The 18,577-nt window shown below is 43.1% G+C and overlaps 1 protein-coding gene across 2 annotated transcripts in view; it reads right to left on the bottom strand.

Annotated features, from left to right (window-relative positions):
- Positions 1-17,376, bottom strand: part of Tph2 (tryptophan hydroxylase 2) — a 100,543-nt gene extending 83,167 nt beyond the window's left edge. Inside the window, exons 1-5 of one of the 2 annotated variants that reach the window (XM_059245302.1) lie at positions 17,265-17,376; positions 14,567-14,727; positions 9,749-9,932; positions 9,527-9,627; positions 3,713-3,780 (exon numbers count right to left, since the gene is read on the bottom strand). In XM_059245302.1, coding sequence (XP_059101285.1) covers positions 3,713-3,780; positions 9,527-9,627; positions 9,749-9,932; positions 14,567-14,727; positions 17,265-17,376 — 626 coding nt within the window. The remainder of the gene's footprint in view (positions 1-3,712; positions 3,781-9,526; positions 9,628-9,748; positions 9,933-14,566; positions 14,728-17,264) is intronic. The other variant, XM_059245303.1, reaches the window with a different exon arrangement.
- Between the last annotated feature and the right edge of the window lie 1,201 nt (positions 17,377-18,577).

The raw sequence follows: 18,577 nt of genomic DNA, 5'->3' as shown, positions 1-18,577 counted from the left end.
ACTTTGGCAGGTACCTCCTGTGCTGAGTTTTCAATACTACCCTAATTTCAAATAATCTGGTCCTCAGACCAGGACTCCCAGTTTGGGCTTGCAAAATCTGATCAAAGCACACTAAAAGGAGATTATTTTAAGTAACTGGAGTACCAGTGCATTTCAACAATGTACACTCACAAAATCATCAGCACCAAAAACCACCTAGCTCAATGAGAAATCGCACCTTCATGTTCTGTAAACAAAAAAGGAATCTTAGGCCCATTTGGAATTTCTTAGTATCTGTGCCTCTCCTCCACCTGGCTATAGTAGGTGTGGGAGCCCAAAAGCATGCGTGTGTGCACACACGTGTACACACACACACACACACACACACACACACACACACGCATATGTACATGAGCGGGCTATCCTTTACCCATCCTCAGACTCAGGCAAACCTTGGCTATACTAGTATGGGGAAATGCAGTATTAAAGTGAAATCTTTTGCTCTCTACTCTGCACAAGTCCCGGGGTCGTGTTCTCCTGGCTTAACAACTCATAAGTAACTTCTTCACTCTATCCATTCACAAGCAGCCCCCACAACTGCCAATTTGTTACCAGTCTCTTGACAGCTTCTTTCACACATGAAAAATGGGAGTATAATCTCTTTTTATGAAATCTCTCCACGAAAAGGACCGTTGTCAGCACAAAAATAATCAGTTTACCCAACAGTATCTTAATGAGCAAGCAAAGCGGAGCAGCAAGACAGTAATAACAACTGACACACTGAGCCCTGATCAGGGTCCAGGCATGGTGCCAAGCACAGCACATACATCCTCTTTTTTACATCCCTACTACACCCTGTCAGATGGGGCCTGCTGATAGACACCCTGTGCAGATGAAAGAGCTTGAGGATACAGCAGAGCCAGCTCTCCATCCCAGACCGGCCGGCTCCAGTTTCAAAATACTGTTACTCTGCTTACACAGGCTAGCCTCAGCACTCTCCGAGGAGCAGGTTTTGATCTTCCTGGATTATGAACTCTCTGGGGTAAACACTCTTTGATTGGCTCTCTGCCTTACCAAGCAGTGCTCAGCTATAGCATGCTCTCCCCTGCTGTGGGAGAGAAGAGCCCTTCTCATTCTCCGGGATGGCAGAGAGGGTTCTGGGAGTCTGGTCTCTGTAAAGTGGCGCATTGGCAGCTTCCTGCCTAGCTCAGGCTCCTGCCCGCTCAGTTAATGTAAGAGTTCAGTCCTTTGGGCCTGGACTCATCACTCAGCACCCCAGACTCCTCATGCTAGGTTCTGAGGTACCCAGCTTCTACCAGTCCTTCTCCATTCAGCATGAAACTTCCACCTGCTCCAGACTCAGTTCTGCTTGAGACACAGATCAGTGTCACCCTTTAGCTGTGGGAGGTGACAGAAGCTAAATGTTGTTTCACTTTGACCATCTCACCCCACCAACCCTTACCCTCTCTTCTCCATGTAAATACACTTCCTTCAAGCCAATGTCTCCGTTATTAGTCTTCCTTGGGACATATCCCCACCAAATCTGCTCATCTTTGCCCAATGTAGGGCTCTTCAAAGAAGTAGTAACATTTAAACTAATCCTTTCGTCATTATGCCCACAAACTCACATATAGCAATATGTCAAATATATTACATATAGCATCTATTATAAAAAATTTTTGTTTTGTTTTATATGCATGGTTAATTTGCCTGTGTATCATGTGTGTGTGATGCCTGTGGAAGCCAGAATGGTTTTTAGTCACCTATTTTCTCTAAGAGAAAAGACTGCCTGGCACTGAGCTGTGACCATCTCCCGGACAGATCATGCCCCCAAAGGAGTACCCTCCTAGACCTCCTCAAGGATCTGTGATCCTCTAGATAATTAATTTATTACTTCTAACATTTTTTGTGGACTTTTAGAAATGTTCAATATATACAATCATTTCATTTGCAAATGGACACAGCAGTATGAATCTCTGTGGCCAGTCAGAGTGTGCAAAAGGGTGAAATCCAAGTATAGTGAGAGACCTGACTCAAATGTAAGATAGAGAGCATTAGAGGAAGATTCCCAATGTTCTCCTCAGGCCTCTATGTTCACATACATGTATGCATGTACACTCACACAGAAGTGTGCATATACCTCATATATGTGCATATGATACATAAATGTATTTCATTCACACACTAAAAGAAAATATATCTTCTTCATAAATTTATTTGTTGTAGAATAATTTACTTTTAGTCTCCGGAATATTTTGAAGAAATTTGTGAATTAATATAACAAATTTCCATCTAATGGACCCAACAAAGTACATTAAAAACATTTACATTTCAAAAAAAAAAAAAAAAGATCTGTGATCCTATTCCACAGACAGTCTACAAGCCAGAGAAAACCCATCTAAGGACCGACGACCACTCCTTGGGGCTTCCTCTGGACAGTGACCTCAGTCCACCAGATCCTCTCCCCCGGCTATCTGACTGGGATACTCTGGGACACAGGATTAGAGAGCAATGTCGGGGTAACAGGGGTCATGAGACTGGGTTTTGGCCATGGCGAGTCATGCGTTGATGTGGAAGGTCGGTCACATCATGGGAGAAGACACTGCCTGGAGCAGAGTAGACACTGTAGAACAACATGGGCCGTGCAGTTCTAGTTTTTATAAATATGATTTCTTAATAAGCACGATGGGAAAATGATGAAGGTTGCCTGGGCCTTAGGAGTAGAGAGGAACATGTTTCAGCGTATGAAGGGAAATTAGGAGTGAATAAACTGTTTGTCCAATGAGAGAAAGGAGGGAGAGAAGAGGGGGTAAAGAGAAGAAATAGGAAGGGGGGGGTAAAAAGCAGGCAATGCTGATGTCCTCTAGAGTAGGCATGACATCCTAAATCCTCATCAACGATAAATTTGCCCTCTGAAGTCAGCTAAACTCCTTAACTAGTCTCAACTAAAGTAAGAGAAAAAAAATCTTTCCCCTGCCAGGCATGAATTTACATTTTGTTCCAAAGGCAAAGTTTATAATGCTGATCGTAGGGAAAAAAAAAAAAAGAGAAGAAAGTGGTGGTGTCAGAGTCCTACTAGTGAGGGTGGCATGAACAAACGGGCCCAGCACTCATTCTCTTGTTCCAAGCAAAGCAAACCGTAAACATGCACCTCAACGCCAATCACACACTCAGCCCGTCACTACTGCTGACCACCATTTGCAATACAGTCCTCACTCCAACTTCATCCCAACCCCGTTGTCCCTGTCGTGGGATTATTAAACTCTTCCATAAGCCGTCCCATTTGTAGGATAGTTTCCTTTCCACGGAAAGCAAACACGTGTTAGTTCCATGCTGGCTGTTTGTGGGAGTCTTTTGCCCATTTTTGCCTAATTCTCTCCTTTTATCGGGAAAGCTGGGCACTAAAATGAGTTATTGAAAAGTCAAAGTCAACCTAGAGCACCGTTTTGTTCGAGCCTTTGAGGAGTGAACGGCAGTGGCTCCTTGCCTTGACGAAACTGCAAATACAGTAGTGTCAATGTAGCGCTTGGCATGTGGACCACAGGTGTCTTATAACAATTATACCTGGATGTCAAACATTGGCATTGGTATTGAAAGCTGAGGAAGTCGGAGAGGGTTTAAGATGGGTCGTGTCCGTCTTCTGCAAGAGTTCAAGTGAAGACAGCACCATTTTAACCCAGCAGGGGTTGTTCCTAACTAGCCATTGACAAGAAAGAGTTATGCAGGTACTTACTATTTATAACCCATGGCCACATCCACAAAATACTTTCTCCTCTGTCGATAGACATTGTCCTTAAATCCCTTGAACAGAAAAGAGATTAAGTTATTTAACAAAGTGCTGAAAAATTAGCCACAGAAGGCCTAAAAGAAAATCACTTTGGTGTTTATTGAGTGTTCAATTCAAATGTAAATCTTATCCTCAAATGACCAGCTGGATGACACAGGCAAACGAGAATTGTGCTTACAATAAAACCTCTTTCCGTTTGGATCTACTAATTTGGGATCTGTGGGAATTCAGGCCAGAGTTTACCTTTCCATTAGGCAAGGAGCATGGCTTAGTTAAGTAAATGAATATTTTGCACATACAGTATCTTTAGGTTTTCAAGTATCATTTGCAATCAATTGATCTTAGTAACAAGTTAATCTTAGCCTACTCATTAAAATAGGTTTAACAGGTTTAACCAAATTTTAATTGCTGTGTGTAAATAACTAATAAACGTAACATTTATTAGAGTCACTCTGAGTACTTATCAAATCCCCAAATTAGCACAAATTAAAGAGGTTTTGCTGTACTTTATGATCACACCATGTAACACTAGGAAGAGCCTCATGCACAAGGGAGGTTAGCTCCATCCATTCCACTGAGGGACTCTCAGTCATGAATGTGTCTTAGCTAATTGCAAGATTTTTACCTAAACTATAAAATAGTAACTTGAAAAATATTTTTATCTAACCTCATTCACTTGGGAAATTAAATACTGAGTCTGTCATTTTTCAGTCAAGTGGACTCTTAAGAAGACTTCCTGTTCCACTTCCTGGTCTGCTCAGCCATCTCCCCTCACATGGGCGGACTTCTCGTTTTTTCCTTCACACGGAGACAACCAGTTCTTTCTGGACTTGTTTCTTCACAGTGTCAAAAAGTCCTGGAGGAACTGTGTCTATTTCTTACTTGTATTAAGCCTGTACCACCAAGACAAGCTGTGGGAGACCAGCCCCATTTATTTACCCCAGGGACTCTTGAGGAGTGAGGGATAAGAGATTTACATAGAAATAAAGAGAGGAGAGAAACAGATAGAAACACAAGATAGCCTCGGGTGAGCCTGGATCCTTAATCCACCAGCCCAGAACTTTATTCCAAAGGGCTTTTTATAACAATGCCAAGGGGCGGGGCAAAAGACCTCCCCCTTGCTAGATACAGCCAAGTGTAGATTCTTCCAAACACCTGGTACTCAGGCCCGTGGACCAATCAACCTCTTATGCAACCCTGCTGGGTAAAGCCACTAGGAGACCTCGGTGGGCTCCGACAACAAGCAAGAGTGTAGTCTGCAGGGACCATAAGATTCAACGGTAAAAGAGGTACCCACAAGGGCTTAGGCTGCCGAAGTAGCAGTGTAGACACTTCTGCAAGGTGGGATGTTCAAAAGGAACACAAATTCATTTAAAACAGCCCAGTTCTCTTGTCTAGCTGAAAGAGAATGGGCCTCAGGGCCAGGAATCTTCCTGGGGCTGTGTGTTGGACATGGCTGAAGAATTACCTTACTTTTGGAACAGTAAGAGTTAGTAGTGGAGGGGGGGAGAGAAGTGCCTCCTCAGATCACTCTAAGACCCTGTAAAAATGAGGTATCCCGCTGGGCGGTGGTGGCGCATGCCTTTCATCACAGCATTCGGGAGCCAGAGCCAGGTGGATCTCTGTGAGTTCGAGGCCAGCCTGGTCTACAGAGCGAGTTCCAGAACAGGCACCAAAACTACACAGAGGTATCCCACACACAGTAACCAGCATTATCCTCCTCCTTGGGCTTAGAATTCAGGCTGTTTAAACAAAGGCTCTCAGGCAGGCTTATAAAACCCTAAAATGCCTATAGACAAAACTTGTGCCTATAGTACCACATTTACAAATGGGTCTTTGGCCTAAATAAAAGATCTCCTCCTGCAGAGGGTAGACAGAATCCTGCTGGAAAGTGGGTTCTTCACTCACTAGTAAAACAAGCTACCTGGGGTGGGGAAAACTGAAGAATTCCGAGCACACTTATGATTCAAAATGAAAGTAGGCCGTGAAAAGAGGAAAAAGTCCCATGAAAAGCATAGCATCTGTCCCCTGGTTCCTGCCAGGCTGGACACCATGGCAACTGCATCATAATCTGCTGGCTTCCAGGAGAATCTCAACGCTCTCCTCAGCAAACACCTGCACCTTTTCCAGGGACGCGCGAGAGAGATTTCCTCATCATGCCTCATTAGCCTAGAGTGGTAGTGATTACAGAAATGTGGTGAGGGATCCAGAGCCTCCTGGATTCATCCATGGACTGGCAAAGAGATGCTAGCGAGCTGAACCAGCCCTTCCAGACACAGCATTTTTGGCCACCCATTCTGAACTGAAGCCAGGGATAGGGTACCGGATAAAATACAAGATGCCCAGTTAAATTTCAATTTCAGATGAATGACAAGTTTTTCCAATTTTACTGGGCAACCTTATATATTTATTTATATTAAAAAAAAAATCTGGCGACACTGGTACCCAGAGAGAGCCTCCTATACAACCCCACCCCCAAATTAAATCAAAGGGAACTGAAGACTCAGCCTAAACCCTAATGTACCCACTTTAATTTATGCTGCCACTCAAGCATCTCCAACAGCTCGACCCCGGTGTGATATTAGAACCATTTGGGGAATTTTAATAATACTTCAAACCTGGCCCTTTCCCCAGAGGTTCTGATTTAAGCTCTGAAGAGTGAGGACATAATAGTCCTCCCTTTTTTTTTTTTAATTTCCCACAGGTGATTGAAGTGGGACTCTAGGGCTGAGACTCACTGAGCTAGGACATTAATTCTCACCCTTTGATCACATCGGAATCTTCTACAGACCATTTTCCACACAGACGCTCCAATCCGTTGGTGGAAAGCCTCCTTCCCTAGGCTCCTGCCAGGGTGACTTGAGGTTTCACTTATCTCAAGAGTGGAGATGTCTTGAACCACACCTTGGAAGACCCTACCTGTCTAGGCCCTGGCAAGTCAAAAACGTGGACCCATATCCCCCAATGTGAGCCTCAGCTGGGAACTCTCAAGAAATACAGACTCTTACGCCCTAGGAAGCCATGTCTATATTTCAAAATTCCCAGGCAATTGCTCTGTCTATTAAAATTTGAGAGCCATGGGCTCATATATTTATCACTTTCTCAAAGCAGCATTGTTCCAGGCTTTTTCTTTTGGGCCACCAATCAGCTCCCAAATCACAGCACAGAGTCTTATTATCAGTTTCGAATGCTCAGCCTAGCTTAAGCACATTTCTGGCTAGCTCTTTTAACTCAGATTAACCTGTTTCTCTCTATCTGCTTCTTGCCTCGGGGCTTATTATCTTTCTGACTTCTGTATATCTTACTTTCACTACTTCTCTGGCTGCTGGCTGGTGTCTGCCTGGCTTCTTGCCCTGGGCATGTCCCTCCTTCTCTCCTTCTTCTCTCTCATTCCTCTTGTTCTTCTTCTAGATTTCTCCTATTGATTCTCTCTGCCTGCCAGGCCCGCCTATCCTTCTCTGCCTAGTTACTGATCATTCAGCTCTCTATTAGACCAATCAGGTGCCTTAGGCAGGCAAGGTGAAACAGATGCAACACATCTTTACATCATTAAACACACATCCTTACATCATTAAACAAATGCAGTGTAAACAAAAGGAACACACCTTTACACAGGTAAAGTAATAGTCTATAGCCTAAACCAATGTAACACATCTTTACCTAGTTAAAATAATATTCCACAACACAGCATGATTTATATCCAAGCCCTCCCTGAACTGTCCCATGGCAAGAGTCCCTGTGTCTATCTTAAAACTGTAATCATCCTTAGATGTAAAAAAGTGCTTAGACAACTCCGCCCATCTACATCAAATACAAACTCACAAAAGCACCAAATTGCCAATATCCGATTTTGCATAATGAACATTTGGTGTGCTTATAAAAGCACATATATGTGGTACATAAATGACAAGAGACGTAGGGGATTGCTAAGTACTTGCAATTATTTCGAGTGGCTGCACAGAAAATAAGTGGTGGTATCATAAAGCAGGTGTAATTGGGAGTGATGGAATAAAATGAAGCACAGAAAAAATTTCCTCTTGACGGGGAACACATTTTGTTCCCAGCAAGGTCAGTGGCTCCGGCAGTGGTTTCGTTCAAGTGGCTGTACTCCTTCCTCCAGGTTAAGTAGTTTTGAAAACTTCACTAAGGGAGCTTTTAGAAATGGGAGGTTCTCAAAAGCCCCTCCACTGTCTATGTATTGATCTGCATGGTTTAATACAGCATCCCCTTACTGAATTTAAGCACTTCCTGTTGCCAAATTGCCTTTCGGTAGCTTTATTAACTAGGCTTTTCAAGCACACCTTTGAGAGCAATAAGAATTTTCATTTCCACTTTTTACATTAAAGAACCCTAAGGTGCAGAGGTCCATGGACCTCACCAAGGTCATGCTGCAAGTTAGCAGCTGGCGTCCATGCAGTCTAGATCCTCCGAATCATTTAAATCAGCTTGCACTAATCTCAGCTCTGCTGAGATTGGGAGAGGAGAAATAGCTAAGTCTTTAGTAAAGATCACTAAAGTCGCTACTTAACAGGTTTTCTGTGGTTGCCGTATGATTACTGTGAATTTTTATGCTATGCTGCAAATATAACACACTGTGTCTACATTATTTCAGCTTTTTACGAATAGTGCAATACTATTAGGTGTGCTGAACCACTTATTTGAACGGTATATTTGAATTGGTTTGAATTGGTATGTTGTGCCAAATAACTACTCTGAATGACATTTCGTTCAGAAATTTTGTTCGCGTCGAACTTGTCGTGGATCCCGAATTGAAGAAGTGTGGATTGGTTAAAGCAGGTCCCAGGTGCTGTTGATGCTGCCGATCCTATGCTCAGACTTAGGTACCACTACTCAGGGTACAGTGATACAATCGCAGTCTCTTTAGATTTTCTCTCCTTAACTCGTGTGAGTTTCTGTAAGCCGTTTACTCTCATAACACATAACATAACATGCTTCCACTAAGCATGACAGATCTGCTAAGATTTCGGTGTTCTGTCCACCCACTTCTAGACGCTGCGGGAGGGAAAAATGCTCATAATGAATGTGTATATTGCTTACTTCACTGTACTTCACTCTGGCCATAAAGAAGTTCCAGGTCTCTTGTGTTAAATAAAAACTGATATAAAATGGGGCGGGGGAGAAAAATGGGAAATGCTTACCCACGTGTCATATTTCTCTGAAGATGGTCACTTTTATTGGAGTAGAGGAGGAAATGGTGGTAGATAGATTCAGAATAGATGTGGGAAAGGATGCCTCGTTCATCAGAGCCTTATTTTAAAGCCCTTCTGCCTTCCCATTGAGACTGAAGTCAAGCACATAACTCTGCTCTTAACTACCTCCAGTCAAGGAAAGATGGCAAGAATTTTATTCTCTCACTGAGCCCCATCACATCTAGTCTTCTCTAGTTTCCCAAAGGTGTGATCAATTTCAGTTCATCGTTCTTCCAAGGGTCACCATCTGCAAGTATATTTTAGGCTGTCTAATTCCCCACAGAAATATCCTCCAAGGCATACAGTCTCCTCTTCCACCCAACCATTTTATAAACAAACTCTATGTGAAAATGCCATCTTTCTAGCCTCCTTCCAACCAACACATGTACAGGGAAGCTTAATCATCTGAAGGTCTGCTCTCAGTCATGGGGGGATAAATACAAAGCTGCTCTATAATAAAGTGTTGCAGCACAGACCACGCACGGCACGGCATCTGGAACTTGGCAGAGCTGGGAGAGAACAGGTGAAAGGGATTCGGGTAGATACTTACTGGGTGGTCCGCATCAAGCTCGGACCCATACATGAGAACTCTGCGAGAGCACCTGTCTAACTCGGAGATCTTGCGAGGGAACCACAGCACATCTTCCAGTTCTGTTGAAAACAGTGCAGATTCAGTCATATCAGATCACAGGCTCTGCTTTCCCCCTTGGCAACATTTGTCAGATTGCAAAATCACACAACAAGCCAAAAAAAAAAAAAAAATCACCCTTGCCTTCTTCCTCTGTCCAAATGTTCTCAGGCGGATTCAATGTCACAATGGTGGTCTGAAATTTCAGCAACTGAATGAGCTCATTGAACTCGGTTTTGCCACATTCGCAGTCCACGAAGATTTCAACTTCAGAACTTCTTCGCCGGGATTTCCTGGATTCAATATGAACCATGTTGACATGTTTTTCCTGTGGACACATGAGTAATAGCTCTGAATTGCCCTCAAGTCACAGTGAATGAAATGCTAGTCTTGTGCAGTTATGAAAGAGTGAAGTGTCTAGTACCTACAGAAGAGGATTGACTATGCTTTGGTTGATTAACAGTTGAGAAGGTTGCCAGCTACTATTTTTATTAATAAGGAAGACTAGTTGCCATGTCTCCAAGTGGATTGTCCTGTCCCATAATAAGGAGAGGAGGGTACTGAAAACCTATAAAAGACACTATAAAATACATCCTGATTGTCAGCCTCATTTCTCAGAGGGGTCCACATCCCACTGCTACTGAGTGATGATTGACAAGGACATTAGACTGCCTATTACATTACCATAATGTCATATCCTAAAATTTGTATTTTCTTACCCTTGAACAACACAAAACTCCACATCGCCATCTTACAGTCATGAAAGGCTTACTTTGAAAGTTTAGGAATAAAGCCTCATCTAGAGGCAGACATAATGACTCAGACCCAAAATCCCAACACTCGGATGGCAGAGGCGAGAGGATTGCAAATTTCTCTAGGCCACATAGTGAGACCCTTTTACATATAACGATCATTTAAAAACAAAAAATAAAGCAACCCTTTTTTTAAAAAAGTGAATAATAGAAATGACAGGCAGAAAACAGGAGGGTGTGCAAAAATGCCTAAGGCTTGGAAAACATTGAGCAAAGCATAACCCAAATTTTAGGGAAACAGGGAAGCAGTCAATGAAGGGGCAGGGCACCGTAATAATAGCCTCTAAATAGGACCACATTGTAACCCCCTTTGGCATCCGCCAGGCTAGCTTCACCTGGAGACATATTCCATACCTGTCCTTTTGTGAGTCTCCTTATAACAAGCTATTCCGGGAAGAACAGTAACTTTAATGCTTAAAGATGTGGTTTACAGGCTACGACCCACAGCTCCAGAGAAGCTAGCTAACAAGGAGGATCCTAAGAGGGACATATGGATCGCCCTGGGAAGGGGAAATAGATGAGATTTCCAAGAGTAAACTGGGGGTGGAGGGCGGGCAATGGAGGGTAGATGAGAACATAAGGGAACGAGATGGTCGAGCTGGAACAGGAACAGAGTGGGAGAGCAATTAAAGAGATACCATGATAGAGGGAGACATCATGGGGACAGGGAGAAACCGGGTGCTAGGAAAGTTCCCAGGAATCTACAAGGATGACTCTAGCTTAGACTACTAGCAATAGTGGAGAGGGTGCCTGAGCTGGTTTACCACAGTAGTCAGATCAGTGAATACCCTAACTGTCATCATAGAGCCTTTCTCCAGTAAGTGATGGAAGCAGATGCAGAGATCCACAACCAAACAAGCTCCAGGAGTCCAGTCAAAGAGAGGGAAGAGGGATTCTATGAGCAAGGGGGATCAAGATCATGATGGGGAAACCTACAGTGATAACCAAACCAAACTAGTGGGAACTCATCAACTTTAGACCAACACCTGTGGAGCTTCCATGGGACTGGCCTAGGCCCGCTGTGTAAGCCACACAGGTGTGTAGCTTGATCTGCTTAAGGGACCCCCTGGCAGTAGGATCAGGATCCATCTCTGGTGCATGAGCTGGCTTTTTGGAGCCCACTACCTATGGTAGGACACGTTGCACAGCCTTGAGGCAGAGGAAGGGCCTTGGATCTGCCTCTATCGAATGTACCAGGCTCTGCTGACTCCCCATGGGAGGCCTTACCTTCTTGTAGGACGGGTTGGGAGGTGGGTTTGAGGGGGGAGGCTGGAGGGGCAGGAGGAGGGAAGAGAGAGATCTGTGATTGGTATGTAAAATGAATTTTAAAATGTCTTAATAAATATATATATATATATGATTTAAGAAAAAAAAAATGTAGTTTAACAGGCTACAATCCACAACCCCAGAGAAGCTAGGTAAAAAAGATGACCCTAAGAGGGATACACATGGAGGACCCCAGGAAGGGAAAATAGTTAAGCTCTCCTGGGTAAACTGGGATGGGGTAGAAGGGAAGGGATGGGGGATGGGAACAAGAAGGACTGAGATGGCCGAGTGGAAGGAGGGACGGAGAGGGAGAGCAATGAAAGAGATATCTTGGTAGAAGGAACCATTAGGGGGTTAGGGAGAAACCTGGTGCTAGGGAAATCCCCAGGAATCCCACAAGGATGATACCAGCTAAGACTCAGCAATAGTGGAGAGGATGCCTGAACTAACTTTCCCCTATTATTAGATTAGTGACTACCCTAATTGTCATCATAGAACCTACACCCAGTAACTGATGGAAGCAGATGCAGTGACCCACAACCAAGCACTGAGCTGAGCTCCTAGACTTCAGTTGAAGAGAGGGAGGAGGGATCACAGGAGCAAGTGAGGTCAAGATCATGATGGGGAAAACCACAGAGACAGCTGACCCAAGCTGAGAACTCATGGACTCTGGCCTGTCAGCTGGGGAACATGCATGGGGCTGAACTAGGCCCTGTGAATGTGGGTGACAGTTATGTGGCTAAATCTGTTTGGGGAGCCCTTGGCAGTGGGACCAGGACTTATACCAGGTGCATGAAATGGCTTTTTGGAACACATTCCCTAGAGTGGGATACCTTGCTCTGCCTTGACCCAGGGGGGAGATGATTGGTCCTGCCTCAAATGAGTATGCCAGACTTTGTTGACTCCCCAAGGGGGGCCTTACCCTCTCTGAGGAGTGGATGAGAGGGGGTTTGGGGGAGGTGGGGGTGGAGAGAGTGGGAGAAGGTGAGGGAGGGGGAACTGAGATTGGGATAAAAAGTAAAAAGAAAAAAATTTTTTTAAATAAGTAATTTTTTTAAGTGGTCTAAGTTTCCCATTGGTACGCCTTTCTCCCATGATGACTGTAAACTAAGGTCCTCTCCATGCCTTGCCCCATCACTCCAGAGGCCACCCTCTGGATCTCAGCACAGTTTCAGATACAAGCCTAGATGTTCTAGCTCTCTTTTTTTTTTTATTAAGCTTTGCAATAATGCCGTATTTTATAAATTGGCTAATGTAATAAAAGCGGGGTTAATATTAAGTTCAAGGCCCAAGAGACTCCACATTCATTGTGCCATTTGGGGCTTTTAATGTTTGGACACTGAGGTCCCAATGGGTTAAGAGTTTATCTAAGGCCTGGTGAGTAGCTATGGCAGAATGCAAATTCAAAGAGCAAACCCTTTCTCCGGGGATTTCTCCACTGCACCCAGCTGTCTAATTGAATTGGCTTGCCTTTGGGCATTGTGTGGACAGAGCCCCCACATGGCATAATTATGTGTAAAATACTACTCCCGATTTCCATTAACACTGCTAATGGTACCTGATCCTTTCTTTAAGGCCAGAAGGGAATGAGAAAACATTTTCCGAATCAGGTTAATTCCCCATCTGTGATCATCTAGAGGCGTCACAAATAATGCCTCCTGTCTGCATTTAACAAACACTCTCATATTATTTTACCCCCAACAACCCAGTTAGGTAGGAATTATCATTATTGCCATTTTACAAACGAGGAAATTGAACTGAGGAGGAGGTAACGGTCCGACCACCAAGCCTAGCACAGGTCCAAATTCCCTAACTGTGTGTCTACTATACAACTGCCCAAGGCACCAGGAAGAGCCAAACTCTTCATCTTACAACTCTGGCTACCAGCCATCGCACTCAACACATTTGTAAGAGTTTTTACTTAAGGTGTGGTGGGGTCCACAGAGGTTTCCTGGTGAGATCTGAGCTTGCTTTACACAGCAGGGCTGCATAAGAGAATGGACTGACCACGTGCGTGGTTACCAGGTGTTTGGAAGGGTCTGCACTTAGCTGTGCTGGGGGAGGTCTTTTGCTCCACCCCTTGGCATTCCTATACATAGCCCTTTAGAAGCGACAGAAGGGGCTGGTGGGTTTTGACCCAGACCCTTCAGAGGCTATCCTGTGTTCCTATCTGTCTCTTTCCTCTATAGGTCTATCTAATTGTTTCTCACTTCTCCCTGCTCAAGAGTACCCTGGGGGGGGGGAGTGGGGGCAGGTCCCCCATAAAGATGGAGGAAATAAGGTATTCCTCTTCACCCAAGTTCTTTATTTAGGACTTAAAACAAGGACTTACGCCTTACGCCGGAGACTATGCCATACCTTTCTCTAAGACACTCCTTCAATATATAGATGGACAGTAATTCTGCTTTACATAACACACATTATTAAGGAAGTACCTGTGTTCACGTATCCCACTTTATGCAATAAATATGCTCTCATTACATGAGTGCAGTTCAAATTTGGTAAACCAAAGCAGGGTAAAGACTCTTGATATTTTGAAGCACCTTTGGCATGTGTATGTCTGTCTGTCTGTCTGTGTTTGCATTTTCAACTGCAAAGCTCACATTTTTGAATTACAGGCTTTCTCACCTGGCAACAGTGAACAGGGTTCCTAGTAGGCTAACTCGGAATTAATAAATCACAGTTCACATGGACCTGCTTGTTTCACGGTTGGGCAGAGCAAACTTCCCCTTGTAAAGCCTGGTGACAATTTGTTCCTCTGATTTTTTTTTTTTTTTTCTGGTATTATCCAGAACTGGATTCGGGAATGCCTTCAGAGCAGGTGACAGGTCTGTCACCAGGCACCCAGCCACCTGAAAGTCACATAAGGGCGTCCTGCGTTTACCTGGAAGAGCCTCAGAGCCTTCACCAGCCCACCGACCTCGTTCTTCAAGGAGAACACCACTGCTGTCTTGCCGCTCTCTGTACCGTCACTCCTGCTGTTCTCTTTGCTCCCTTTCCTGTCCTCGTTTCTGCTGGCCAGAGCTTTACTTAGCTTCAAGAAAGCAGAAGCACAAAAGTCATTTAGATTCCAGAGGTTTCTATAATACTATTCTTCTAGAGATTCCACTTGAATGCCAGAAGCCCCACCCATCATAGAAGCTCAAAGTGGAGTCCTTATGGCGCTCAACTGTCTTAAATACTAGTCTGACTATGGTGAGATCCTCTTTGCACTGTTTCAAGGTCGTGTGTGTAGAGAATTAACTTAAGGGAAGGGCAGGTTTCCTTTAGTTTGATGGTGACAAAAACCTGATTATCAGTAAGGTCAGTGGATCGCCAACTTCCTAGTGCTGTGACCCTTTAATACAGTTCTTCATGTTGTGGTGACCCCCCAACCATAAAATGATTTCCATTGCTACTTCATAACTGTAATTTCGCTACTGTTATGAATTGTGATGCAAATATCTGATAGTTCTGAGGGTCTTAGGCAACTCCTGTGAAAGAATTATTGGACCCCAACCCCCAGAGGGGGGTCATGACCCACAGGTTGAGAACCACTGAGATGGTCTAAAGTAATATATGGATAATTCTTGCCTCTCTTTTCAGTCTAGTTTTGCAGCATAAAATCTGATTATTTTTCTTAGTTGGCTCATATGTAAACCATATTGATTAGCAAATATACCAAACGTAACACCAAACATAGTTTTGGCAAGAGCAAATGTAGCTTCAATGAAGTCTCTAACACAAACGTATTTATTGCATTCTGAAACACATCAGTACATGTATAGAAAAGGATAATTTCTCCATTGAGATCCACATTACCATCACAAACCATCAATCTGAACCTGCCTGCCCACTAAGGAAGCCCATGTCAGGAACAGTGTGCCCAACCAATCCCTCTGTGGAAAATTGATTCTGCAAGTAAACTAGTCCATTTCAGTCACAAATAAAACAGGCCGTTGGAAAGGCAGAAGAGAGAAAAAGAACCAGCTAGCTAATCATTAGGAACAAACAAGAGAATCTGGGTAATAACTAAGTTCTTCTGGCTAAAGATAAAAAGAACAGCTTCTAGCAATTCAGAGCACATCACAGAGTTTGAAAAACAAAGCCAGAAACTTTTCGTTTGACAGACGATGTAAAATTATGATGGTCTGTTTTGTACTCATTACATATGAATGCAGAGTTGGGCAAACAGAGAACTGTCTCCCTGGCTAATGGCAGGATAACATAATCACACCAATCTGCTACGTCCTCGTGGAACTGAGACACCCCCCCCCCCATTTATATGGAACGCCATGAAAAGGGATTTGCCTTTGTCTTCCTTCAATTTCTCTACCGGCTTTATTTTCACACATTAAGATTGCCTCCCTCACTGAATTTATATATAATAGGAATGGACATTTTATTATTTATGACTTGAGGGAGCGACGGAGTGTATGCCGACATTGGCATTTGACAGTATGTTTTGTCATTAAAAGCTCAAATGTCTTCATATTCTCAACATCTGCTTCAGTCTCTCTGCACAATCCCCAGATCTCATATGTCTAAGGAGCACTTTTATGTGAAAGGGTCATACATTACCCATAACTGAGGGTTTTGTGTGTGTGCATTTCCCTTTTAGCAGTCTGTTATGACTGCAGAATTCCTCAATGTAACATCTCATCCAAATATTCATGATGCCTGAGTGTTAGAAAATCTATTTTACATTTTGGCCTCATTTCCACAAATTGATTTAAATAGTGCTAAGAAAGTTGCTATGACTATTTTTCAACATTTGTGAGGTAATAAGTAGAAGGCACATATTTGGAACTGTGGTATTAAACTTGATTTTTTTTTCTCTGACAAGCTGAATTTGGAATCTGTCAACAAACAAGAAAGACAACAGTAAACCATCCCCTAAAAATTTTAATGACAGAAGCCTGGATATATTTTTATTGTATGTTAGTAAAACAAAAGTACTGTTTTTATTAAATCTCATGACTATTGCTCATGTTAGGATCTAAACCTTTGCAAAAACTGTATATTTACAGATACCGTTCTCTAATGTCAATATTTTAAACACAAAAAATATCTTGTAAATATTGAAACAAGCCTTTCATTATTTCATCAATTAAACAATAAAGGGGCAGTAATGTGGCATGCAGGAAAACCTCTGAAGGGCAATGGTTTCTCTTTTATTCCAAAACCTGCACTTAAACTCAAGAATACACATTCTATGTTTATGGACAAGTCTTGCGGGGGGCGGGGGGATATAGGAGACAGTATTGTCTTGTAGAAACCATAGAAATACATTTAATTCTTTCTCCCAAATCTTCCCATTGGCCTTTCAATGTTCGATACTTTAGGAGTGAATTTGGGACATAGGCTCACATAATCTTTCATTCTTCCCGATAGGGAACTTCACTTTCTATTTGAGGAAAGTTTATCTCCTAGCAATTCGCCCACTTGCTTTACTTTGGGAAGAGCTAAGGTAGACAGAAGGGAGATCGTGAGACAAGACTACAGAGAAGAAGGGAGTCGAACTGCATGCTTACTGTACAGCAGGTGTCCATATGGTGAGGTTAAAACGATTGCTGCCCTAGAGAACACTGGAGAGTGCCAGATACTCACTGTTGAGCTGCCGATTAGCTGATGCTCTTCCGGCACCGCTGAATCCAGGGACAACCCTCTCCTGGCCCAGTATTTACTGGAAAACATCATCATTGCGGGCTGCATGGATCCCGACGTAATTTTCTTTCTCAGCAGCAGGGGGACCAGCGGGGCAGCCTTGGCAGAGATGAAGAAGGAAGAGGCCAGAGACAGCAGCCTGCTCGGGGCGCTGTCCAGAAACTCTGGTGCTGAAGAGCAGTGCGCTTCCTCCCTCCCTGTGTTCCTTTATATGAGTGACTGGGGACTGATGGAAAGCTGATTAGAAAAAACTCATTTCTGGTTGCTGATGGCCACTGTCAGATTACAGATCTGAAGCCTGGGGTTATCTTCACTCATGATGAGATTTGTTTGTTTCATGGGTCGAGTAGCTCTTTGGGAGGAGATGATGGAGAACAATACATCAGGGTTATTTTTTTTTTTCTTGCAACAAAACACCAGTCCGCTAATGTTAACTCTCAAGCATGGAAAGTTACCCTCGGCCTTTAAGTAACTATGACTTGAAGGACTTTTGCTTTCAAATGGTAATAAAGATAATTTCTAAAAGGTTTTTCTGAAACCTGACATGTTATGGTGTGCAATGGCTTTCATAAGAGGTCTCTTTCCAAAACCTATCGTGTCTTTATGTAGAAGGATATTCAGGCTATTGTACTGAAGAAATGAGAGGCTTGGACTTCGCTTAGACACTAACCCTCTAGAATGCTCTGCACTAAGGAAGGAATATATGGACACAAAATGTCCATAGACCTGTCATTCCTTTGATACTTTCCGTGAATGTTCCTCTCTATCTGTGACTTGATCAGATCCAGTGATTTGACAGGCATAGATAAAATTATATTCTAATTTTTCCAACTTTGGAAAGCTTGCCAATCCTTTGGAGAATGGAAAATTCTTCACCGAGTATGTTTGTTTAACTGAAGAAGTAAACAAAATATGGGCTTGTACAGCTTGTTTATGTAGAAAACAAAATGAGGATTCTTTGAAACAAAACTGTGTGTGTTAACATTGATTGGGTTTTGATTGTTTCTGGAGACGTGGGGGTTTATAATTATTATTTGATCCAACTCTGGAAATAATCATTCAGCTTGTATTTCCACTGAAGACCAATGCTGAAAGGCTAATAGGGAAACAAAGCACTACTAAATTAACTGAAGTAATCATAAAAATCACAATTGACATTGCTAAGTGTCAGTTTCTATTCTGAACACTTTCTATGCACTTTTATAGGTCAAAACACGATCAGTTATCATAACACTTGCAGAGAGTTACT

The sequence above is a fragment of the Peromyscus eremicus genome, chromosome 18 (genome assembly GCF_949786415.1).
Source record: "Peromyscus eremicus chromosome 18, PerEre_H2_v1, whole genome shotgun sequence".
Lineage (NCBI taxonomy): Eukaryota > Metazoa > Chordata > Mammalia > Rodentia > Cricetidae > Peromyscus > Peromyscus eremicus.
Note: the sequence above shows the minus strand (reverse complement) of the source record. Positions and strands in the feature narration are given on the sequence as shown.